The sequence below is a fragment of the Amborella trichopoda genome, chromosome 13 (genome assembly GCF_054954075.1).
Source record: "Amborella trichopoda isolate Santa Cruz 75 chromosome 13, AtrichopodaSantaCruz75HAP2 v2.0, whole genome shotgun sequence".
NCBI lineage: Eukaryota > Viridiplantae > Streptophyta > Magnoliopsida > Amborellales > Amborellaceae > Amborella > Amborella trichopoda.
In genome coordinates, this window is record NC_142348.1 from 40,493,282 (window position 1) to 40,520,591 (window position 27,310).

The following is a 27,310-nucleotide window of genomic DNA, read 5'->3' on the forward strand; positions in this document are numbered from 1 at the left end:
GTTAAGAATGGTGGATGCTGACAAGAAAGCTACCATGGGTATCCTTTATGAAGGTATTGAGAGGGCGAAATCAGCTATTAGGGAGAAGTGTAATTTTGCTAGCAAAGTGATCGAGATTATAGAAAAGAGGTGGAACACCAAATTTGGACGTCTAATTCATTATGCTGGTAAATATATATTTATATCATTACAATGTTTCAGTTTAAATCATTTTTTTATGAAATTGTAAATGACATTTTTCTACCTATATATTTTTTAGGTTACTACTTCAACCCAAAATTTTTCTATTTGACACCTGAACAACCCCACAAGATTATGAAAGGGGTCAGATACATTATTGCAAGGTTGGAGAGAAGCCATCGAAACCAAGTAGCAGCAATACAAGAGGTATTATTTAATGTTTGGGTAAGAACTTCATTGAGTTGTTATATTTGTGAGGAATAATGCACTAAAACGTAATATATTTGTTTTAGCTTGCTATGTATAGGGATGTTATAGGATCCTTCGGAACTAGACTTGCCAAAAATTCTCGAACCATGATGGATCCAGGTTATCCCCTCGCTAATATTTTGTTCATTCATATATTTAATCTTATGAATTGTTCTTGCCCTTACAATGCTTTTTACATTTTAATCCAGCTAAATGGTGGGAGATATATGGTACTGATGCACCTCACCTAAAGAGGATAGCAATCAAGGTGCTCTCCCAAGCATGTACTGCTACTGGCTGTGAGCGCAACTGGAGCACGTTCCAATGGTTGCACACTACTAGGAGAAATCAACTCACTTCTGAGAAGCTTCATAAACTAGTCTACGTTCATTATAATTTAAACCTCAGAGAGCGACAAATAAGAAGGAAGCTTGAAGACTATGGGCCGATAGACTTAGACATAATATTTGTCACAGACACAGCAGACTAATGGGTAGTAGAAGAGGAGGAGCCAGTGTTGCACAAGAGAGCGTTCTTTGAGGCTATCGGTGATGAAGATATTGAAGAAAGTGATGAGCAACATGAAAGAGGAAGCAGTCAGCCAATGTATTCACAATATGTCGGTGATATTGCACCTAATGAGGGAGAGTATGAAGGGGGTCTAAGAGAAAATGAGAGAGATGATGATTCTGAGGTCACCATATCCCAGTCATATTATTCACATATCGAGTCCCAACAGCAACAGTGTAGGGATGAGTACGACAGTGCAGGTGAGCATAAAGGATGGACAAGCTTCTGGGATTTTGGATTGGGAACATAACAAAACACTAACACTCAGGGATTTGGGAATAGTCAGACGCCCGCTAATATCGATGATTCGTTTTTAGATCGAATCCATGAATTGTCAAACGAATTCAATCAATGGCACCAGCGTGACCAAGAAGAACAACAACGTCGTCTATCATTTATTTTTAGATCGTATGTTACTAATTTTATGCTTTATTGTAGTCCATGTATGTTGATATACTTATTCCATGATAATTCTATGTTTATCCTTTTGTGTGATGTAAATTAAATTCTGAATGGCGGTTCATGCAGGGAAAGAACATATCAATATTCGCATATTCATTCAAAAACATGAAAATTCTTAATAGAGTACCCTCATTTCTTATTGAATTCCTAAAAAATAATATTTATAATGAATTTTAATAATTTTTTCGGATTTTTTTGAAGCTTTATTCTGACCGATTCACCCGATTCGCGATCCGGATCACCGATTCGCCGATCCGAATCATCGATTCGCCGATCCGAATCAATTTTTTGGGAACCCGATCCGGGTCACCGATCCGTTTTTTAAACCGTTGGATACATCTTTAGTTGCCTGATTTAACATCAGACGATTGGGACTAACTTCGAATTGCTTGATAATGGCCATTGCAATGTGTTGCGGGTGATTCGAGAGTTCCACCTTGGAACTGGCACCACACTCTTTTTTTTTTTTTGCCCATGCTCTTTTTTCTTTTCGTTTTTTTCTTTTAAAAAGCGGTTTGAAGGTGCAAGCTATGAACCATTTCATGGATTTCTTCATTTTGATTTCTTTAAGTAAACCAATGATTTAAAAAATACAAGGTCGACATGGAATCGCTCGGTACAACCCGGGAATCGATCACCCTGTGCCGATTCTATCAATATTTAGAAAATCGTCCGAGTCTAAAAGAAAACAGGCGATTTGCTACAATAAAACGGCATTTTTCTAGATTAAAAGTGTCTTTTGCTACAATAAAAACACTGATACACCAATCCGGACCGGTTCTTGACCGGTTCATTGTTTTAGCATGTGTTTTTTTTTGGTGGTTCACTATCTTTTCCACACAATAAAATGGAGATCTAAACCGGTTTTTGCGATGGCCGATCCTGGCCACCAATCCATTTTTTAAACAATAAGAGGTTCAAAGGATTCCCACAAGAGTAGAATATTTTTTAGCATCAATATATAACTCGCTTTACGTTCAAAAAATATATATAACTCGCCTCTGTCCCCATACCCCTCGTTCCTGGTGTCTCCACCCCAAGCCCCCCCTTTCCTTGATGTCTCTCCTTTGTCTTGAGTCGGTTCTCAAAATTATGTTTTCTTGAAATAGGGGTTCTTGCCATTCAAACTATGTTTGTTGCAATGGATTAGCAATCATTTTGTCTTTGATAATTTCCTTGCTTTGCTTTTTTACATTTGATATTAGTTGCTGGTTTGCTAGATTTCTTAATATTTTGTTTCTTATAACTATTTTCACTCATTTTTTTAGTGTGAATTTTGAGGAGCATAGACTGTGATATTATAATTAGCTTAATTTAATTGACTGGATTATTTGTTAATGATTGTATGCATTAGGGAGCGAATACATGTTTTCAAGATAACATGTTTTTTAGCAAATTAGAAAGGGCAGTAACTTTATGGAGATTTTCCTTAAATAAGTTCATTACAAAATGAATAGAAATTAAATATAACGGTTGGATCCATGGTTACCATTTATCTTTTCTTTTCTTCTTCTTTTTTTGTCTGTCCTTCGCTTATCCATGGTTACCAGTTATCTTTTCTTTTTTTCTTTTATTATTATTATTATTATTATTACTATTACTATTACTATTACTATTACTATTACTATTACTATTACTATTACTATTACTATTACTATTACTATTACTATTACTATTACTATTACTATTACTATTACTATTACTATTACTATTACTATTACTATTACTATTACTATTACTATTACTATTACTATTACTATTACTATTACTATTACTATTACTATTACTATTACTATTACTATTACTATTACTATTACTATTACTATTACTATTACTATTACTATTACTATTACTATTACTATTACTATTACTATTACTATTACTATTACTATTACTATTACTATTACTATTACTATTACTATTACTATTACTATTACTATTACTATTACTATTACTATTACTATTACTATTATTACTATTACTATTACTATTACTATTATTATACTATTACTATTACTATTACTATTACTATTACTATTACTATTACTATTACTATTACTATTACTATTACTATTACTATTACTATTACTATTATTATTATTATTATTATTATTATTATTATTATTATTATTATTATTATTATTATTATTATTATTATTATTATTACTACTACTACTACTACTACTACTACTATTACTATTACTTTTACTGTTATTATTGTTATTATTGTTATTATTATTATTATTAGCAGTCACTTCTTTTATTTGGGATTCATAGGCCCTGCATGTGAAATGAATTTGGAAGTTCCAAGTCCATAACTGTCCGAAGTGGGTCATTATGCCAAAGCATGCTTTAGAAATCTAATGACACTCTTAAAAAATAAAAAAAACGTGTAAATTGAGTGGTTATTTTGGAGCAAGGGATTTGGTAAGTAAATTTGTTACCTTTGAAGATGGAAAGAGGTGTTTAAATATTGAGAAAATATATAACGAGATTATTTATCTTTGGTACAAAGCGGTCACAGTTAATCTTGACCATTGGATATGAAATTGGGTGGCTATATTTATTTTATTGACCAAGCTCAATGTTCAAAAAAGATTTTTTCGAACTTTATAATACATCTAAGCTATCAAATTTCACATTGGATGGTTATAAGTAATTGTGACTTGCATGTATTAAAGATAAGCATTATCTACAAATTACAGTTGTCCATTCAATTTTCAATATAAAATATCCATACATCAAAATTTAATATTAAATTCAAAGGACCTTCAAAATCCACATGCCACCCAACTAGATGCAGTACACGAGGATGAGTATTATGAGGTTTAAATTGTCGAAGCCATCGAGAGTACCTACTGCAAAAACGTTTCTCCTTTTTGCAGGTATCTTGAGAACCCCTCACTTGTGAAATCAGGAGTCCCAAATATCGGGATCCCACTCAAGATCGTATACATAATTAGCTAAATGCGAAATAGATAAATACAACTATAATTTGAGTGTAAGAAATAAAACAAACATAAAAATCATACCACAACAACACACGATTTACGTGAATCGCCCCATAGGGCTATCTACGGCGTCGACAATAGAAATTCACTTTCTCAATGAAGATCACAGTTTTGGGTTATAAGAGATAATATCTATCTCTAAACATTAGTAAAAAGCTATTACCGATCTTCCTTTTTAAACTCGCTCTTCTGACCAAGCAACATAGTCAATCAATGCTTTCTTTTCCACCGTAATACGGTTACCGAAAAGATAACCTCGAGAGCAATCGAGAGAGTTTCTCTTCCTATTAGTGGAAGCCTTACTAACCCAAATCTCTGAGAATACTGCCTCTCTCTCAGAGGTCATGTCTCTATCTCTCTCTTGGAGATCCATTCCCATAACTTTCAAAGGGATGACCCTCAAAAAAATGGGTATTGTATCTTATTTGAACTCTTATACATATATCATTTTCTTGCTTCTCAATAAAGTCATTTTCTTTACAATAATACCCTTAATCTTTTAGAATAAATTATGGGTTTGGTGATTCGGCATCACCAAACCCAACAATCTCCGCCTTGATAGCAAAATCACCATAATTGCTTTGGCAACCTTCATTGAATAGATTTTTTTATTTCTTCTCACTTGCCTCCCTTGTGAAATTTTCACAAATACTTTGCCTCCATATTTCTCCACCTCAAACTATGTATCCATCAAACTCCACCATTCATCATTTTCTTGTAGCAAGCCTTAGCCCCGTACACACCTTGTGCTCTGATTCCAATTGTAAGGGTCGTGAGAACCCCTCGCTTGCGGAACCAAATCCCACCCAAGATTGTATACATGATTGGTTAAAGATGAAATATGGTTAAATATGAAATAGACAAATACAACTATAAATCGAGTGCAATGAATAAAGCAAACATAAAAATCATATCATAACAACACACGATTTACGTGGTTCACCCCATAGGGCTACATCCAAGGCCTTGGCAAATAGAAATCAACTATCTTAATGAAGATAACAGTTTTGGGTTATAAAAGATAATACATATCTCTAAACATCAGTAAAAAACTATCACTGATCTTCCTTTTAAAACCCGTGCTCCCAACCGAGCAACACCGTCGATCAATATCTTATTTTACACAGCAATACTGCTATCGAAAAGATAACTTCGAGAGCAACCGAGAGATTTTCACTCTCTATAAATAGAAGTGTTACTAACCCAAAACTCTAAGAATACCACCTCTCTCTTAGACGTCATGTCTTTCTCTCTCGCTTTGACGTCCATCTCCATATTGAAAGTCCAATCCCATAACCCCCAAAGGGGTGACCCGTAAAACGATGGGTATTATGTTTTTTTTTGAACTATTGTATAAATATCAATTTCTTGCTTTTCAAAAAAATCTATATTCTTTTTACAATAATACATTTTATCTTTTAAAAAAAATTATGGCCATGGTGATTTGGCTATCACCAACCCAATGATTTTCAATATTAGGTAGTGTTATTTAACGAAGTATGTGGCCTACAGTAAGGGGATTTCGAAAAATCTCAGAAGATGGGATCGGAGAAGGAGGTATGGGAAACATTCTCACTGTCGGATTGAAGGGTTGGGGCAACAAATCGCCAAATGGAACAACTTGCATATTTAGTTTAAGGCTCTGATGATAGAAATGGTCAGCTAGCCTTAGAATGCTACTTTAGAGCGACTAAGCCCCTAATCCATAAGCTCATTTCTAAGCAGGTAAAGGTTATATGAAACACCTGAACTTTTAGGCAAAACATGCTTAGGAGTTTCCTTCACTAGAGGATGAGGATGATAGTGGGAACATTCCTGTGACCATTGAAGAGTTGGAGCAAACCACCATTCAATCCCTCGAAGGAATAAATATCGTAGACTACCCTCGAAGTATTGTCCGATTGAAAATGCCTAATGAGCAACTTCAATGGATGACTGAGCTATCAAGTACAAAAAATCATCAAACCCTCAATAGAACTAAGCAGTAGGGAGCGTACTTAGACGATGAATCAAGGAAGAACTTGTATCTTAAGCTGGAGAACATTTAATATGTCCAAGATGAAAGAAAGACTAATGCGATCTTGTTGGGGATTTTTTCTTCTTTTCACCCATTTTTTTTTCTTTTTCTTTTCTTTGGGCAAAGATCATTTACTAGTAGTTTTATTACATTAACTTTTGCTTCAAAGAAAATAAAACTAACAAATCCAAGATCTTAAAAACCTTGATGTCATTAAACTAATTTTCTTTAAACAAAGAAAATATCCACAATTCTTATGCTTGGGAATATAAAGACAATATAATTAAATATGACAAGAAAAAAAAAAAGTGCCGGATATTACCTCAACCGGGCTTATTACACCCCATATTGAGTCACCACTATCCGATGGTACGGGATCAACCTTCAATCTCAACCGGAAAAGCAAGTTTAGGTCAAGCCCTCTAATGGAACTATGATCTCCTTTATCACAAATCTAAAACCCTTAGATGAATCCCTTTAGCAACTTAATTTGAGAGAGGTGAATTATCTTTTTGTTACACCCTAAAAGCCTTAGCCATAAATTCATAGTTGAAAGATGGGAGAAAGAACTTCATAGCCTAAACCATTAAGTTCTTTCACAATGTGGAAGAGAGATCTCAAAGATAAGAGAGTGGGACGTGCCCCTTTTTGGGCTTTCATGAAAGAGAGAAATTTTTCTTAAGAGAGAAATTCTAAGTGGGGCGTGTCCCTTTGTGGGATATGAGAAAGAAAGATAGAAATGAGGTATAAAAGATAAGGTGTAGAGATTTTGGGTAGAGATAATCCAGGCTTTGAACAAGATTGGAGTTTCTTTGAGTTTTCCTTAGCTTGCCTTTTCTTGTGAGATTGAATATGAACCATTGATCTTGGGTGACTTGTGGGTGAGAGATTTGAGTCATCCATTTCATAGATGGGTCATCAACATTATAAAAGATGCTACAACATTTATCCTCATTTCCTAAACTATTTTTCCATCAATAGAAATTAAATAAAATAATTTCAAATATAATATTATGCATACCACAATTATGCACAAACCTTCACATGCTTTCCAAAAATTCATTCAAAGCTCCCTCAAGCCAATACGTTTCCAAAATACATAGCAACTTGGCCTACAAGCCAAAGTCACTTATCACAAAAAAAAATAGAAAGCTTCTAAATGAGTGGGGCGTGCCACTCATGAAAGGATCTCATGGGCCCCACCATCTAGGCCATGGTGGGCCCATGTGCACAATGGGCCCTTATGTAATTTTAAATATTTTAAAACTCAATAAAATAATTTTAGAACTTATTTGAATATTCAAATCAATATAAAATCAATATATTTGATTTTATAAATCCAAATTTGACAAATAAAAAATCCAATGATCTAGAAAAATTCAAATAATAATTCTAAAAAATCATATATCATAAAATAAAGCTAATTAAATTCATAAGATGATAAAATGATCCATATGATATAGGAATCAATAAAGCACTAGGGCACTCCACCTTCAACTACGGACTACGGACTACATTTGCTTTATCAAACTGACTTAGTATTTCCCATGACCCATAGTCCGTACAAGAACTCATTAGTGGGTCACCAAAGTCTGGCCGACCAACCAAGGGGTCGCAATCTCAGTCTGTAGATTTCAAGTTCTCCCCTAGAAACGTTGCAAGGTCACCTAGACCTAATGCGACCATAGCTTCTATGGCACATAGGGATATCTCCCGCATAGGCATAACCTTCATCTTGAAAGTGATTCGTTTTTTCGAAACGATCTATCATTATGCATGTCGTGTGATAGTACATGGATGAGGCTTTGGCCCCGATCTATGAAAACCACCATCACAAATAAGGGTCACACAGTCCCTCGGCTTACTCATCCGGGCATACTTCGACCTGATCAAGGGATGACCCAATAAAACCCTTATCGATTAATTTTATATGCCAAGTTAACATAGATTTTTCCCAACCGACTAGCTTAAACCGTCAAGCACAGTTCGGTATTAACAAACATCACTTGCTTAGTATGATCCACGAAAGACCACACTTCCACTGAATTCATATTCCACTATATCATTTCATTTTTTTACAAGCACTCATAAAGCCATTAATGGCCACATTCACCCAACACAAGAGCCTATCAAATAAGGTTCGAATGGACCCCCAAAATTTTGATATTTGGATCAAGAAAGATGTTATTTCTCACTTCTTTCAAGATAAATTGAGAGAAAATCCAGCAAAAGACGAAAGAAAGAAAGAAAATAATGGAGGAAAATGAAAGTGATTATCTGAGAGCTTAAACACTTCCCTCGAGGAGAGTTGGAAGTATTATCACCACACCACCAATTTGGTTGCACTAAAACTTCCTTGATCATCATTATCATCATCCGAACCTTATCGCAACTGGGATTGGCTAGCTAAAACTCCTTTAATGTTGGAGGAAATCTTTTTGATACAAGCAATGAGACTCAAGTCAAGAGAGAACGAAAAACAATTCAGTATTCAACTTCGATGGTCAAAAGTTACAGTTTTCAGGGGACAATGACTTGAAATGTTATCGTTAAGTGGAACACAAGTGTGAGAGGGAAAATCAGAGAATACGTTGTTATAATTTTGGGGACTGAGAGTTAGACAATTTGTATTGCTTATTTGAAGATTTTTGGGGGCTTCCTTGCTATTTACTTTTCTTCTTTTAGTATGTTCTCTGCTGAGTTTTATGTTATTGAATTTTGTTTGAGAAATTGGTACATTTTGTTTGAAGAATACCTTCTCTGCTGAGTTTTTGTTCGTGTAACTGCTTACCCAAAAAGGTGCTCAATACACATGGAAGCGCATCATACGTGCTCTTTTGCCAGTCTTTGTAATTCGGACCGGTGTAAAAGGGCGAATGGGTCGGGTTGGGTCATGTCCAAGTTGACCCAACCAGACTAGGTCCAAGTCAGACCCGGATCCCACCCACTAGCTCCGGTCAGGTTCTAGTCTAAAATTCTTTTATATTTTATATTACAGAATGAGTGCTATTTATATGTAATTTATACTTAATATATTCAAGATGGATTGGCCTCGACCCGAACCCTCAGTCTGATAAGATCCATGTTGGATCCGGACCTAGACCCCATCAGGTCAAGATCAAGTGGACCCAAACCCAACCTAAACGCAGTCGGGTCAAGCATTGCCTTGTTTTACCCCTCTCTCTCTCATTTATGCATCTGACTCTCAACAACAAAAAAATAATTCTCAACAGAAAAAAAAAAAGAAAAAAAAAAAAAAGAAGGAAGAGAGAAACCTTCTCCGCAAGAATCCCTTTAAGCTTCACGCTATAAGATATCATATAATAATAATATATTATAATAAAATTAGGAAAAAGTTTACATAGAGGCTTAGCTCTAAACAATCAAATTAGAACCCTCCTCAAATATTTTATTAGAAGACGTGGTTTTGATGCCTAAATATCCTCAAATTGATTATCTCAACATCAAGATGCATGGACATGAGAAAAAAAATGAATTTTAAGTTTTAGAAATAGCACATCTTCTAACGCATTTTTGAACCGTCAATTTTCAAGATTTTCAAGTTTTCATAGATTTTTTCATCTACTAAGCTTTAAATTTTATAATTAAAACTTAAAATATATTTAAAGCTATCACAAAAATTTTAAGTATTGAAACCACATTTCTCGCTCTTTGAAAATGCACTTTACTTTGATTGTTTAGAACCTCAGCCTTAAACAAACAGCACCCATGACATTATAATAAATTACATAACGTAATAAAATAAATAGTGCATCTAAAGTATTCTAGATCCTATGAATTAGACGCGGACCCACCCATAGGGTCCAGATGTAGGACCCAAACACAAACCCAACTTGAGTCAACCCGACCCGGTACCCACCCGTCAGGCGTTCCAAGGATAGTTGGGAGTGAGGCCCATGACTTTGACCCAATTATAAAGACTTCAAAATACCCACACGGGTGTTGCTAGTTGGACCGAAGTGGGTGACAAGAGTGGACAAACCTAGCAACAGTAATGCCAATGCCAATAGCTACAAATAATGTACTTAGTAGTTGACCACATTGGTGCCCAGCAAAAAATCACAAGCCCCTACTACCATTAAAAGTACACCCCAGAAAGATGGCCTCTTTCTGGGAAAGTGACAGAGAGGGAGGGACCACCTAATTTCCAAAGTACAAAAGCAAGCTAGGGCACAAGGCGGTAAGGCTTCAAAAAGGACATTGCCATCCAAAGAGAGAATCCAAGTGCAGTGCGTGAGAGAAAAGCAAGACCACCCAAAGTCCAAAATCACCACCCAAGGTAGTACAATTTGAAAAAGATGGTGCCCAACAAGTGAGAGAATCCCAAAGGGTACCCTTGGGTGGGGTGGTAGTAGGGGTTGCAGTGGTCCCGATGGGTATACTCAACCTCAGGTCCCGGGATGGGTCCAAATTTTGGGCCGAATACCATCCAACTGGACCAGTTCAAATTTGCGCCGAATACTATCTAACTGGACCCGTCCAAATTTTGGGCCAAATACTATCCAACCGGACCTGACTCGTACCCATAGTCATAGGGTATATGATGAAAATCATGCACCTTTAGGCCTATGCTGGGTGTTCATATTGTCACAACAGTAGACTTTTTACAACATTATTGGCCAATAAAAGAAGCTTATAGTCATAGGGTATATGATGATAAAATAAAAAAAATAAAAATAAAATAAAAAAACTCATAGTCATAGGTGGATCCGCAATGGATCCGACCAGACCCGGGACTTGACAAGTCCAAGTACGGGTACAAATTTTGAACCCGAATACTATTCAGGTCCATGTCCAAGTCCGGGTCCCAGACCCAATCCAGCCGTACCCGACCCGTGACCACCCCTAAGTGGTAGAGGCGGCGGGTGGTGGAAAGCGAGAGAGATATCACACAATTTAAGAGGATTAAGAGGGACAGAGAGAAAGGGATCACACTCACCTCAAGAGATAGAGAGATCACACCCCACCCACTCTAAGGGCCAAGCCAACTCTTGCAAGCTTCAAGACTCCCAAAGGACAATTAACGAGCCAAGGCGCAACCAACATGACAGAGCCCAGCACGAGCCAGAGTGGACCCGCATCAGCCTAGGGGCACAAGCCTCATCCTTCTCTCTCTCTCTCTCTTTCTCTCTCTCTCTCTCTCATTTGCATCCCATTCATGGAATATGCCCGTGCCATAATTGAAAACCAAGAACTCCACTGAAAAAGCATAAATGCCCTATCAACAAACCACCCCACCACCACCACAGTTAAACACAAAACACTCACAATAAAAATCATAACAAGGACAATAAGTATTTAACACCATGATTAAACACGAAACACTTGAAGTATTAATTATAACAAACACTTGGATTAATAACATTTCGAGGTTCTAGCTTGCGGTGCAGTTCTATAATATATAGAAGCCACTGAGTTTTAGAATAACATTCAAACCAGAAGCGAAGCCATAAAGCACCTTTACATAACAATAACAGAACACCTACCCAAAGTTGCCATTTCCCATAAACCCTATACTTGCCTCACTAACCGCTCATTTACCAGAAAGCAATCATCATCTCAAGATACTAGTTCCGGTTCCTGCACTTCTCCATGGCCCTTGGAGCTATCAAAACAAAAGGAAGTAAAATTTTTCAGAGAGGCAATTGGGTGGAGACAGAAAACAGAGCATTGGTAGTTAGGCAAGTCTCAATGGCACCATATACCTAAGCCAATGGCATCTGAACCCTTCATGATTCGAAGCCTCTTGCATGAATCAATGAACATCCTGCCATAAATTTGAAGCCAGTAAGTAAAGAGAGATGAAATATCAAAGAAGAAAAATAATACAATACAATGTGGGTACTCAATGATTCGAGACTTATTCCCAAGGAATATCATTGTGATTTCTAGTATATAATTATGTGAATTTGTTAACCAGCGATTTCACACTCCATAGGAACATCGCCCATAATTCCTCAGTCCCATGCTATCCCACATATTTGTTTCTTTAAAATGGAATGCGTTGAGAATCAAATATTAAAATATAATGGTTTGAGTCTGATACTTTCAAGTATACAAGTCTATACGAACATGTATCAAATGATTAGAAACTTAGAAATAAAGCTTGAGAGTCGCAAATTATACTCCAATGGCTCCTTTTATTTTTAGTTTGTATATTGTGGTTATCGTCTGATCTTCAAGTACAAGTTGATAAGTGTATCCTAAAAGGGTCGGTTAAATGATTTCGTCTTACTCCCAAGGGACATCTCCCACAAGCATCCAGTCACCATCCTTATCCTCATATGTGAGCACGTACTCTGATCCATTCAAAAGATCCTTCAATTTGCTCTCACTCAAGCCATCTCTACCAGAAACTCCATGGGAGCCACACTGACCTGAAATCATTTGAAAATATCAGTAACTGAATCCTAGACTACAAATTCTTTTATAACAAGAAAGCCCCACATAGCAATAAAGAAAAAGAATAACAAGTAACAGCACACAGTTTCATGGCATTTCAATTTGAACAGTGTAAGCATACAATATAAAATATTAACTGAATAACAAGAACTCAAATAATCCTAAAGAGCACAAAAAGAAGAGCCAGGATACACGATAATGAATTACAAATAAAGATGCTCACCAATGGTAAAACAGCTGAACATCTTCTCAAGGGCAGTGGACAGCTCCTGGTAAGCAGAGTAAGTTTTAAGGTCTACTTTCCTCAGGTATGGAGCACCATCCATGCTGACTTTGACAAACAGACCACCGAAACCTGGTTTCCCATCAACTTCTTCATTATTCTTGGGATTGGCTGCCAATGTGTTCTTCCTGAATGATCTAATAGGGGGCCACCCAACCACCTGTTGCCTGCCATCACAATATCAAATGGTGAAGACCAACATTCATTTCAGAAAACATAATTAGCACATTTTTAATACTGATTTTCTTTCCTTCATTTTTTTTACAGAAATGGTGCAGAAGGACAAAATTGCCATGAAGACAGGCCAGACATGAAGTATGACAGAAACTTTTGCCTGCAATGAATATATGGAAGGTAAAATAACCAAGACAGTCATTCCATGTATGCTAATAGTCAATGTTTGGACCAAAACAAATTTCAAGTTGTTATCTAAATGCAGACGTCATATAAAGAAGCACAAAAAATATAAAACCACAAGATCCAACATCTGTTCTCAAGGCAGATGTAAACATGAACCAAATTTCTGATGACTCGCATTCAACCTGGAAACATGGTTCGTCTCCATCATCCATTCTAAGAATGGAGGGTCAGTTTTATAATGCACACTACATAGTATGTGCACGGTATACATTCCCAACAAAGAATGTGTTACAAGTACACTACGTTGTCTATATCTGCACCATGACATGAAAGAAGAATGCAATCTAGTTAAAAGCTACAAGAAGTCAAGAGCGAAGGTCTACCACTGGCTAAATTTAAGTTTTATTCACATCATATAGATCAACCCCGAAATGCCCTTGATGCTTGAAGGTTATGTTCATCGTTCGCAAAGGAATTGATATATTACCACTAGTTAAAGATAATCATAAATATTTTACTAGGACCTCGAAAAAAAAAAATTAAAGCATAGCAAACTAAAACACAGATTTCTAGAGGAGTCAAGATTTTTTTTGTGATGGGTGTAAAGGAGTCAAGATCTAGGACTCACTTTGAAGCAGGAGCAACAACATAATTATTCACGGGATTCGTCTGATTCGGCTCATTGGGGGCACGGACCCTATCCTGAGACATCTTTGGAGGAGCAACCTCCTTAAGCATCGGCGATTGATCCTTCAATGATACTGGCATAACAGGTGTTTCAGAAAGAGGAGGCCTAGAGGGCACAATACCAGAGGCCCGATGGTCCAGGCCTCCCGTATGCCAGGTAGCAGACCCTTGCTTAACAGCAACAGCATTGACCCCAACACTCGCTAGGAACCCCTCTGAAAAAACCCCACCTTTTGCCTCTAAAAACCCATCATCAATAGCATCAGAAAAACCCCTTTTGTTACCAGAAAAGATGCCATTCCTCCCATTCTTCTCCTCTGAAGTGTTCTCTTTCAATGGGGCCAAAGGGAAGAGGGCCTTCTCGTCTAATTTCAAAGAGGGTAAGAGACAAAGCTCTGGATCTCTAACAGGAGACCTCGAACCAGGAAGCCCAAGCCTTAACTCTGTCTCTTTTAGGTTTAGGGAGTCTTCTTTCTCCTCTAAAGGACATGTTATTACAGAGCTCTCCAAGGAAGAGGCATCCGATAGTCCCATATAATTGTGTTCTCTCAACCCAGAGTTGTTATTGCTGAGATTTTCTGAAGAAGCTGACGATATGAGAGAGGGAACCCCTTTTCCCAATCCCTCCTCGACATGGCCAAGAGGTGGAGACATCGAATTTTCCTGATAATGTTTTACCTCTTTACGTTGATATATAATTACTCAAAATCTTTTACTTCAAAATCAACGCCTGATAAAAAACAAACACCCAACAAATTTCTTAATAGAACCCAAAGAATTTCTACCAGAAATCAATACCAACAACCAAATAAACAAAGTCCAGAGCAATATTGAGAGAAACCAAGAAAACACCACCAAAAAGACAGCCTAAGAGAGAAAATCCACGAAGCCGGATATTGCAAACATTGGAGAGAGTTCATATCGTAGTGAATTACCGAGCTAAATCATAATTTTTATAGGAGGGATACCACCATTGAGTGCAATATGATTCTGAATCCAAACCCCTAATAAAGGGAAAATACAGAGTAAATAATTCTATAGTACAAGAAATTTACTTGTGACCATAAAATTTACAGAGCTAACCTTTCTAACAAAGAGGAACCCAGAAAAATTTTTAAATGAATCCAAATCCCAAAGAACAAGGCCTGCACTAGAAATGTTCTAAAACTCAAATGGACCATGACCTCTTTGAATATGGATCACAAAATATTACTACATATACAGAAAATGAACATTTGGATACAGAGAAAATGAAAATTTTTAAAAAAGTAGAATCTTGAAAAAGAAGAAAAAAGGTAAAACCCTAAGTTAAAAGCCTCCACTGATATTAAGCACTCCAATCTCAAGACTTACAAGACAAGGACATCTCTACCACAGAAAAAACCCAAAATCTCAAATTTCTTCACCACCAAACAAAAAATGATGAATGAAACCCAAATCATTAGAATTTCCGCCACTTTTACAAAACAAATACTGAGTAACCCCATAATACAAAAACTACTCCACTTTTTTCAAAAGAACCAGTGCCATTTATTCAAATAAAACAGTGATTAACCCAAAATCATAAAAAACATTTCCCCATTTTTTAACCACTTAAACCTGAATCACTAAAACTTACCTCATTCCCCAAAATAAACCGCGCCTAACAGTAGAACTTCGAATTCCCACATGAAGCTTAACGCCTAACCCTTAGACCCAGAGAAAACCGACACTCCTGAAAAGAACCAGCAGCCTACAACCAGTAAAATCCCCAAGAAAAAAGCTCATCCAAAATCGAGAAATCCCGATAAAACGGCAAAAGATGAAAAGAAGATAGAGAGCGAGCGAGAGGGAGGGAGAGAGAATGAAGATTAGAGCTTACCTTAAAACTTTTATCAGTTCAGTTCCAGAGAGAAGTTAGTTCAGTTTTCATGCACACACGAAACATCAAAGAGCTAAGGACCCTCCATTGTAGAGCAAGAAACAAACTCTGAAACCCCAAAACAGTCCCTCCCTCTCCTCGTAGTGTCAAACGCACGGAGCACACTCAGAAGAAAGCCTTCGTCTTCTTTTGCACCAACAAAACTATACCCGATAACCGGACAGACCGGTTTTATCGCAGGCCCTTGACGATGGACGGCTGGAATTCAACGGAGTGGAACATTCCTGACCGTTGGATCGGGTGGGTGCTTCGGAGTCTAGTTTGTTGGAATGACAAAAACGCCCTTGAACGTGGGAGGGGACGGCGGGATTTCGTTTTCCTCTGGGTCCATGCACAACTCGTGCTGTTAGTTTCCCGAAATGTTCAATGTGTGCGATTTGCGCTGAAGTTTTTTGAAATTTCGGTATGAAGATTTCGGACGCTATCCCATTTTGTTAACGCAAGGTAGTTTATGCTCAATAGAGGAAAAATTATACATTAAAATGTAGAATTATAGATGCATCTCAAAATTTTTAACGCAAAGGTTGTTTTATTGCTGAAAAAGTCTCTAATTGATCATCTCAACTTCGAGATGTATAAATCTTAAAAATAAATAAATTTTGAATTCCAAAAATAGTTCATTTTGCAGCACATTATCCAGACCGTCCATTTTCAAGATTTTCATATGTTTATAGATCTACTTGATTTTAACTATTTTTTAAGTTTAAAATTTATTTAAAGATAATCCTATGAATTTTTTATAACAAAATTATATGTTACAATAAAATTTGGAAGCCCGCCTTAAATTTATTTAAAGAGAGTCCTAAGAATTTTTTACAACAAAATTACATGTTAGGATAAAATTTGGAGGCTCGCCTTAATTGAAATGTTGCACGTTGCAACGTTATAGAAACCACACCCAAAATTATATTACCAATAGTAGAGGATAAAAAATCTCTGACTTTTTTACCTCTTCACTAATTTATTCAAACTAAGGTCACAGTCTTCTATATCGAATAATATGGTATTATTATAAATATTTTGTTATTAGGGAAAATTTTACCCATAAAAATAAAATAATAATAATAATAGTTAACTTCATATGTATTTTTAAAAAAGGTTTCTTATGCGGGGAACTCAATTCTAATATTTGCAACCCCCCAACCCATCAAATTCTATCGATATAAAGTGCGGACCCCTCACATGCTTAGGTTTTAAAAAAAAAAGTGTATATATTAATGATCGCCATATTAGAGATCATGTATTCTTACAAAATCATATCCAAAATCGATATCGAAAATAGATCATGAAGAGGAGATGCATTTCTACAAGTTTGGAGACTCATATAAACTACGCCCATGTTTTTATTTAATTTCTAAAGGGAAAAGTTTATATCGAGCCTAGGCTCTATACAATCAAGTTAGAGCCCACTTCACAAATTTCACTAAAAGAGGTTGTTTTGATGTCCAAATATCTTCAAATTGATCATCTCAACATCAAAATGCATGAACATGAGAAAAAAATGGATTTCAAGTTTTGAAAATAGTGTATTTTTTAACGCATTTTTGGACCGTCAATTGTCAAGATTTTAAAGGGATCCCTGGCTCTTTATAGGGATCCTATGGGTTAAAAATATATTTTAAAGCTATCACAAATATTTCCAGTATTGAAACCACATTTCTCGATACTATTTGAAGGTAGGCTCTAATTTGATTGTTTAGAGCCTGGGCTCTATAGAAACCGCACCCGGTTTCTAAACAACCATCAAAATACATATGACTTTGACGAGGAGAACAGGATAAAAATATTAACTAGTTGAAAAGTGATGTGTACCTTGATAGATTTCTCTTTCAATATTATATTATGCTGGATATTTAGTCATAAAAATAAGTTTATATAAGGTCTCAACCTTATATTGTAGAAGTGCGGTACACTAAAAAAAACTATCAAAACATATTGTTTTGATACTACCAGACCCTCCAATTGATCATCTTGACCTCAAAATGTATCGTTATGAAAAAAATTTGATTGAAAATACAGCATCTTGTACCGCATTATCTAGACTATCTTTCAAAATAATTTTCTAAGCCATCTGAAAGTTTTTCGGCACCAAGGCTATAATTTTTAGCGCAATTTAGAGCCACACCTTACTTAGATTGTTTTAAGGTTGACGCCTTATACAAAAACACGCCATCTCGTCATTAATGTTGCTATATTTGGAGGAAGAAATACTCCATTTTATGTGGGCTCCTTCGGAAAGATGTCAAAGATATTGAATCTAAAATTTTATTGAATTACTAATGACCGCTACCATGACTATTTATTTAAAAAGAAATTTTATTTTTATTTTTTTAAAATTTTAAAATTAGTTAATCTTAAACTTTCCTTGTCATAATGTTTTTGGACCATTCATTTCAATTTCTCAAAAATATAAACTTCTAAGGTTTAGGTTCCTTCTTTCGTTGAAATTCATGATTAATTGATGAATTTTAGAGAGAGATGGCAAATGGAGATATTACAACAAAACTTTGTCTTATTTAGAATTTCTCAATTAATGTATAATATTCCTCTCAATTTTTTAGAAAGAGATGTGCGAGTATGTTGACGGGTAACCAAGAGTGCTGGACATCAGCTTCGGTTTCACGTGGAAAATTACCTTTCAATAAGACAAAGGAGAATAATATCTCTTGTACTCTTTTTTGAAAAAATAAAAGGTATTATTGTTAAAAGATTTCATCTTCTCTAGGGAGTATACTATCCATTTCCTCCCTCCGGCAAAACATATCCTAAGGATAATTTTTATATCTAAAAATTTGGGGAGTAATCTCTACAGTAAAAAAAATTTCACAAATAAACTTTTTATATGATAGCAAAAATAATGCCTCAAGATTAAACAGAGACTGTCTAATTTTTTTTAATAGCTAGATCTAAGTGTGACGAAGCTCACAATTCAAAATAATAATAATTGTTATATGGTTGGCAAAGTTTGCTTAGGAAAAAATCAATCTAGGTGTTTTGACCGAGGGAGTAGATGTGCAGTGTTGCTCTTGAGAGTACAGTGTATTCGCCTATTTTAAATATGTGTATGATCGTTAGGGTAGACATTTCCTATTGAAAAGTTAAAATACTTTTTTTCCAAAATTTCGCCATTTTGCTGATTCCACGGAAGTTGTTGGTGTAGGAAGACCTAGCTTACCGTAAATGGAAAGTAAAATAAGTACTTTTTTTTGTTTATGAACTTTTATCACGAAATAATTTCAACTAACTTACCGTAAATGGAAAGTAAAATAAATGCATTGTTTGTAAACTTTTATCACGAAATAATTTCCCACTAATATCCACAAGAAAAGGTACCCACTTTATATTCAAATGAAAGATAAGAGTGTCCTCATTGAAAACACATGGAGCCCGCTTAAAGATGCAAATCTTTTCAAAAGGTGAGATTTGCAATGTATTCAATAGCAAATTATTAGGATGAGCAGGAAGATAGCAATAAAAAAATGAAAAAGTTTCTATAAAGTTGTAATTTTAAAATGTAGAATTAAAGGTACATCTCAAAAATCCATCAAAAAATATTGTTTTGATGTTGAAAAACCCTTTAATTGATCATCTCGACATCAAGATGTATGAATATGAATAGTAAAAATATTTCGAGTCCGTGAAATAGTATATCTTGCAACACATTATCTGGACCGTCCATTTTCAAGATTTTTATGTATTTATCGATCGACTTGATTTGAACCATTTTTAGAGTTTAAAATTTTGCAATTAGAGATGAAAATAGATTCTTGAGTAATACTAAGAATGTTTTACATCAAAATTACATTTATGATAAAATTTTGAGGTGCTATAGGTCGCGGAATCCAATTTCAAAGCCTTTTTCTCAAATTCTTTTTATTCAGTACTATTGTCAAAAAAAAAAAAAAAAAAAGACGGAAAGAAAGAAGAAGAAGATAAAATTTAAAGGTGCGCATTCATTGGATTGTTTAAGGTTGCAACCTTATGCAAACCACACCTTTAAAAAATTATTAGGATGATAAAATTAGAATAAGATAATGATGAGGGTGCTGTGAACAAGAGCTTAAAGTGAGAAAATAATCTTCTTTTTTTGATAAAAAGAAAATAATCAAGAGAGAGCTTGATAAATTTGAAAGTAGTTGATAAATTTCAAAAAACATTAATAAACTATCAGAGTAGTCCGGTTTATTTTCCGAAAATTTGGAAGTAGTTGATGAATTTTTGATCCATGATTTTGTAGCTCGAAAGATTAGTGTCAAATGATATGCAAAGAATTAACTGATGAACAACTAAAAAGCAAAGATTAAAAACATCTAATGTTCAAAACCTATTTTCAATCTAATAATCATGTGGGTCGACATTATGACCTGTAAGATTTTAGGTCCAAAATCCATGTCGAAGATAAAATTACGAAGGACACCACATTTGAATAGGGCGTTTGCCACGCCATTTATAAGGAATTTGTTTCACCCTAATTTTTATTAATAATCTTAAAACCACTAGATAAACAATTTTCAAAAAAGTAAAAAGGATTTGTTGCACTTCTGGCCGTATATCTAATGTGCACTAAACCGAATAAGAAATGTTAACCCATTTTTCCCTATCCTCAAAATTCTATTTTGTAGAGGTTTTTCCAAATTTTATGGGTGAATTTCTATTGCATTAGCCTGGTGGTTTTTTTTTTTTTTAGGAATATGCTCAAGGCTGGTGATCTGGAAACCCTTACAATAGCGTGAAAAATTATTTCCTTCCTTAATTATAAAATTCAAAGCACCCAAAATGATACAAATTGTATACCTATAAACACTTGAAAATCTATAAATTGGCGGCCTGGTTAATCTCTTATAATGTACACTATTTTTAGGATTTAAAATCCTATTTTTTTTAATATTCATACATCTCAAGGTTCAAATGATCATATGAAAGATTTTCCAATGTCGGAAAAAAAAACTTCTCCCATGGGGATTTTTGAAGTTTGCCTTAATTTATAGTATAAGGTTGAAACATTAGACAAACTTTTTTTAGTTTGCGTGTGTGTGACTGAAAATGATATGGGAGTGTATACAATGAGACCTTTTATCTTCTTTTTTTTGGGTAATTCAACGGGAAGATAGGCCTTTGCCCATTTTTTCAATAGATTAAGGAGTTATATTTTGAAAGTGTTAATTCGAGAGTTATATTTTGAAGGTGTTAATTCGAGAGTTATATTTTGAAGGCGTTAATTAGGGGTATCAGCGATAGGAATGGATACCATGATGTGGTAACTAGGTATGGGGATGCTACCACTACAACCCCAACCCCTTTCCTAAGAAGCCTTTTATCGTCATTATAAGGAGGCCACTTTTACTACTAGCCGCTAGATTCCAATTTGTATGGATTGGGGTGAGTCATAAAGTTCAAGAAATGTTTCTCTTGAACCTTGAGTCTAATCAATGGAATACCCATAAGCACCTTATTTGAAATCTGACGAATAAGAATAATTTTGACCTTCTTGTAGTAAAAAGAAATGATCTCTTTGTATACTTTTCCAAATGGAATTATGAGCCAACTGATCTATAGCACAATATAAGCCAAATGGCCTTAGATTAAAGGAGAAAGAAATAAATGACTAAATGTAACAAAAAATAGGGGGATCTAATCGAGCCTAATTTTTGCGTGCATATAGATCTTATCCAGACACTCAAATTTGAGATTAAAGGAAAAATAAATTTAACATCGCACTAAAATTTTGGAGTAAAATGAATATGTTGTTTTTGATGGAATTTGGAGTAACAGCCCCTATAAGACTATTGATAGATAATCGACAACTAAAGAAAAAAGTGAATGTCTAAATCTGGATCTAAAAGTACCCCAAAATAGATTGTTGATGTTAACCCAATTTTCTCTTTCCTTCTTAGTTCACCACTCTTTAGATTTTGTTTTTAATTTTTCATTGGCAATGTTTCGGCGTCAAAAACCTTAAGATGACTTGAATCCTACCTAGTCCTAATTATGATATTAAGAGATTCAAAAACAATACAGAACAAGCAGATTTATAGGAACGTGACAATCTTGAAAGTAGACAGTCAAAGATAACTTATTACAAGATGGACTATTTTTAGGATTTGAAATTCTTTTTCTTTATATTCATACATCTCGTTATCAAAATGATAAGTTGGAAATTTTTGTCATAACTATTTTTATTCTTTAAATTTTAAAATGGGTAGTTGTAAGATTGTCATTGAAATCATAAAGTTTCGAAAAAAAAAATCTTGAATTTCGTGACTCATCTCAAACCATCCAATTTGATATCTAATGAGTAGGAATGATGATGACCACTATATACAACTCCATATACAAAAGATAAAGGGTATAGTTTCTATATGGTTGCAACATCAAACAACCCAATTAAGGTACAACTCCAAATTTTATCATAACATCTAATTTTGGTGTTAATTTTTTTTTATAATTATTTCAAAATCTATTTTTATATCTAATTATAAAATTTTAAACTGTAAAAATTATTAAAATCAATTTGATTTATAAACATATGAAAATCTAGATAATGTGTTGCAAGGTGTATTATTTTTTAAAACTCAAAATCGTTTTTCTTTTTTATGTTCTTAAACTTTTTTTATATTCTTAAACCTCGATGTCGAGATCATGAATTAGGAGGTTTTTGGAAATGTTGACACTTTGCATGACGTTTTCCTCGAGGGAGAGAGAAGAGAAAAAATTATTATTTTTATGCATATCAGATTCACCAAGATATTTTTTCTGTTTCAATGTATTCAGTATTAGCTAGTAAGAGCGATCATTCCATTTCCCGTTTGTTCATCTCGAGGAGGTTTTTAGAGAGAGAGAGAGAGAGGAGGTTTTTAGAGAGAGAGAGAGAGGTGGAAAGATAAACCTGTAATTCCCAAATAAAATAATAGAAGTTGAAAGGTGTAGTGGTTTTAAAGGGGAAGGTGTAATAATGGGGAGGAGATCGGTTTAATGGGAGTGGGGGACAGAGAGGAACAGGGGACGGGCATTCAGGAGACACACCCATGACGACATGCAACCCCACCCCCTCATCATCCTGTCCCTCATGTTCCCCATGCCCATCCATACATGCATCCATACACACGTGGCGGGACCGAATTGGAGAGAGGCTGGAGAGGTGGGACCCCCGCTAGGATGGCACGTGGCCATCAGACGGATTTGGAAAGGCGTGCTCACGTCGCCGTCAGTGGGCCCGGACGTGGGTGCGGTACGCCGGAGAGTTGCGGGCGCTGTGGGAGGCAGAGAATGATGCGAGCGGTGACCCTTTCAGACCACCCGCACTTTCGCTTCGCTTTGATTTGAGACCGAGGAGCGCAGTCGCTGCGCGGTTAGAGAGAGAAAAGTTGCGTGCACGGAGTTTTAGAGAAAGATGGGGACGGGATCGGTTAGTGGTTATGGATCATGTTTTTGGTGTTCACACAAGGCAGGTCCACGAGGGGGGTTTGAAGGGAGCCGCGGCTCTCTACTAACCCAAACGCTTGCGTGTGAGTGTGCAAGTGAGAGAGTGATATATAGGTTCTAAGCTGGAAAATAATAAAAGGAAAAGGTTTATATAAGGTTGTAACTTTATATTTAGAATTACGGATGCACCTCAAAAATCTATGAAAATATGTAGTTTTAATGTTGAAAAACCCTTTGATTCATCATCTCAATATCGAGATGTATGATCATGAAAAACAAAAAGATTTTAAGTCTTAGAAATAGTGCATTTTACCACATATTATCTACACCATCAATTTTCAAGATTTTCATAGGTTTATAGATCTACTTGATTTTAACCATTTTTTAAATTTAAAATTTTATAATTAGATATAAAAATAGATTTTGAGATAATCCTAAGAACATTTTACATCAAAATTATATACCATGATAAAATTTAAAGGTGCACCTTACCTCTACAGCTACAGATGCATCCGTATGCTAACTGCACACATAATAAAAAGGACGGTCTACAAAGGAACTAGTTATCTTTTGTATATGGAGGTCACAGTTATTTCTACTCATTAGATATCAAATTGGATGGCTTGATGGGAGTCACAAAGTCTGAGATTTTTATTTATTTATTTATTTTGGAATTATTGTCAATCCAATATACTATATTATTTACGCCAGAAATAAAAACAAAAAGTAAAATATTAAATTAATCAAACTTCTCTATCCGTAAAAAGAAAATTTAAATATTCAAGAAAATCTGAATATCACACTGAATTCCTAGCTATCTAAATCTTTAGTGTCGTTGAATCTCTCTCCCTGGCTCTTTATAGGGATCCTATGGGTTAAAAAAAAAGATTTTTCATTAGGTCACTCTTCTTCGAATTCCACCTAATATTTTGGGATGCTATGGGTTAAAAAAAAAAGATTTTTCATTAGGTCACTCTTCTTCTAATTCTACCGATTATTTTGGGATACCATGGGTTAAAAAAAAAAGATTTTTCATTAAGTCACTCTTCTTCTAATTCTACATATTATTTTCAGATATACAATTGTTTTGATTGCTTTTTCTGTGCAATAAATTGCTTGTATTTTTTCGTACTTTTTTTTTAAGAGAATTCATTATTGGAATTTTTGGTTAAATCAAGATTCTTAATTTACTCACATTATTAATGCACCTATGTTTAAACCAAAAATTCAATAATATTTAAGTTCATAACGAAATAAATTTATAGGGAAAAGTTCTTTTGAAATCTATTTTTTTAAAAAAATAAAATGCGGGACGTACATCGGTTATGGTAAAAAAAGCTCGGAGTTTTTAACCGATTTCAAAAATTCAGAGATTTTTTTAAAATATCGTGTTTTATTGATTAATATGGTTTCTAGTAGGACCGACAACGAGTCCGCTTGGCTTTAGCATGGCATGGGCCTAGTCCTGGCTTAATCACGCCAAAGAGGCCATGGCCCAATCCCACCTTTAGCCTTTTTAGGGTTAGGCCTTCCAGGCTGGGCTACAAAAAATTTTAAAAAATAAAACATAAATATAGATAAAAATGAGGGCCGGGCCAACCCTATTATAGCCCGTCCTTGGGCCACAAAAGGTGGCCCATGCCCTAGTTTTTAGAATGGAAAGCCGACCAGGCCTGACCAGCCCACCCGGCTCATTGCCATCCTTGATCTCTAGAGCAACATGGAGAGATAATGCAAGAGTAATGTGTTTCTTGTACAATACCCACAATCCTATTGCGTATCGCTACAAACGAAACTTTGTATATTTTCATCCTGATTACATTCATGTGCACGTAGTTTTCATTGTCCAAATATTCATGTGGACATGAGAGGGAGTGGAGGTGTACGCCAGTAGTTGGAATCACATGCCATTGACGTTCCTCTAAAACATCAATCATTATATTATGAATATTGCACCACTCGGTCAGAAAAATATTGTCGCAATATTAGGTTAAATTTTAAGTAATTAAATAACTCATAAGATCTCGGTCAGAAAAATATTGTCCTAATATTAGGTTAAATTTTAAGTAATTAAATAACTCAAAAGATCTCATGTTCCTAATTTAGCATATTGTCCATTTACTCCCCCTAATAAATCTCAATGCATGAGAACTTTTAGGACCATAAAGCTTGAGGATTTATTTAAAAAGTTAATTATTCAAGTGGATTCTTTAATTTAGCAAATTGTCCATTTACTAACCAACTATTTTATTGAAGGCAGATCTCAGTGTTGTTGAAGAACTCAAATTTTAATTTTATTTTTTTTTAAAAATAATCATCTGGCAATTCTTAAGTGGATCCCAAAGTTTAAATCCCAAAAGATCCTTAAAAGGACTTTTTTCCCAAAGAGAAAAATTGCACAGTATGCATCCATGGGAGCACAGTACACGGGCCAATTATCTATTTGATCCAATCTAGTTCATTGAAGTCAACATAACCCAAAAGTAACTCCAAGAATTGAAAATAACAACTGATTTCCAATGGTTTCCCTCCATCTTTTTTCTCATCACACTTCAACACAGGTTTGATTGTTTACAAAATTTGGAGATTGTCAAAGGAGATGTTGCTTCCACCATCATCATATCAAAGAAAACTATGCTATGTGCTCCCCACCACTATGCAAAAGAATCTTTGCCCACAAAAATATGTCCAACTACCCCCAGATTGTCTTTACAGCCATCAAAGTTTGGCTTGATGAGGTTTAAAGTGTTGAAATGGAGCCAAACTCAGGTGAAACTTGAGAGAGAGAGAGAGAAAGGCTGAAGCTCGCTTTCCAAGTGCTAACGAAGCTAATCGTAGAAGCTTCGCCAGAAGGGAGGAAGCGAAGTGCATAAGCACTGAACGAGCCAAAGAGCAAAGCCATTTCAATTTAGTAGACTTTGCTTTGGCTTTGCTTCCCTCCAAAGCTCGGCAAGCAGGGGAGAAGAGACCTAGAGTTTAGCTTGACTTTAAGGATGAAGCTGATGATAATTCAAGGAAAGACTTTCAGGTTCCTTATTTCCTACAAGTTGCTGCTGAGACTTAAAATTCACTCAAATTTCCAAGCACTTGGTCTCTTCATGTGAGATGGAAAACTTCCTTCTTTTTTCCTTTGTGGGATCTAAGAATCCTAGGTTCGAAAGAAAATTATTAATTTTTTAAAAAATGGGGATTGTTACGTCTTTGATATGTAGGGAGAGGATGTTAGTATTTTTTATTTATAAAATACTCGACGTTATTTCAAGATAATATCTTTTCAAGAGTTTAGTCTTTGGAAAGTATAATTCATATAGGTTGAGCAATTTGGTGGGCTTTCATCCCATATTGGAGAATACATAAGAGAAATCATGCATAAATATGAGAATACCCTTATTTGTTATGTTCATAAAATCAAAGAGAGAGAAGGCTCATATGAAGCACATGCGTGCACCACCGATCTGTGTATGAGCGAGCACCACTGATCTGTGCATGAGCAAGGGTTGGGATTGTTGCTTGATGTCTATTGTGCAGTGATGCCGCTCATGGCAATGTTGCACATCGTAGTTTTTGTGTGAAGAAGCAAAATTCTCCAAAATGTCTACAAATGAGCACTCATAAGGCATAACCCACGGCATGAAATGACAATTTCTCTTTATATACGAGACTTTTTTTTACTCCCAAAACAAAACCTTTTACATACTGTGACAACCTCTTTTCTAAAAGAAAGA

The 27,310-nt window shown here is 35.2% G+C and overlaps 1 protein-coding gene and 1 long non-coding RNA gene across 9 annotated transcripts; both read right to left on the minus strand.

Annotated features, from left to right (window-relative positions):
• Window positions 1-4,867: 4,867 nt before the first annotated feature.
• LOC148779226 (uncharacterized) lies at window positions 4,868-11,728 on the minus strand. The gene is made up of 2 exons (XR_016047344.1): window positions 11,450-11,728; window positions 4,868-5,223 (listed from the first exon to the last, which is right to left on the minus strand). It is a non-coding gene; the product is annotated as an uncharacterized LOC148779226 (long non-coding RNA).
• Window positions 11,729-11,820: 92 nt separating this feature from the next.
• Window positions 11,821-16,308, minus strand: LOC18440165 (auxin-responsive protein IAA27). 8 transcript variants are annotated; one of them, XM_011627276.2, is made up of 8 exons: window positions 16,104-16,308; window positions 15,861-15,956; window positions 15,178-15,246; window positions 14,184-14,972; window positions 13,136-13,362; window positions 12,746-12,887; window positions 12,216-12,277; window positions 11,821-12,115 (listed from the first exon to the last, which is right to left on the minus strand). In XM_011627276.2, the coding sequence occupies exons 4-8, from the start codon at window positions 14,894-14,896 to the stop codon at window positions 12,078-12,080; spliced, it is 1,182 nt and encodes a 393-aa protein (XP_011625578.1). In that variant the 5' UTR covers window positions 14,897-14,972; window positions 15,178-15,246; window positions 15,861-15,956; window positions 16,104-16,308; the 3' UTR covers window positions 11,821-12,077. The 8 variants fall into 8 exon arrangements, with proteins under 8 accessions (XP_011625578.1, XP_088711677.1, XP_011625576.1 ...); XM_088855551.1 differs by having other exon boundaries at window positions 15,861-15,974; XM_011627274.2 differs by lacking the exon at window positions 15,178-15,246.
• Between the last annotated feature and the right edge of the window lie 11,002 nt (window positions 16,309-27,310).

Coding starts and splice junctions, on each gene's coding strand:
- LOC18440165 (XM_006850318.3), bottom strand. CDS start 14,896: ATGTCTCCACCTCTTGGCCATGTCGAGGAGGGATTGGGAAAAGGGGTT. Junction 12,888..13,135: donor GTTCAGCTGTTTTACCATTG/GTGAGCATCTTT, acceptor AAATGATTTCAG/GTCAGTGTGGCTCCCATGGA. Junction 12,116..12,215: donor TTCAGATGCCATTGGCTTAG/GTATATGGTGCC, acceptor TTGTTTTGATAG/CTCCAAGGGCCATGGAGAAG.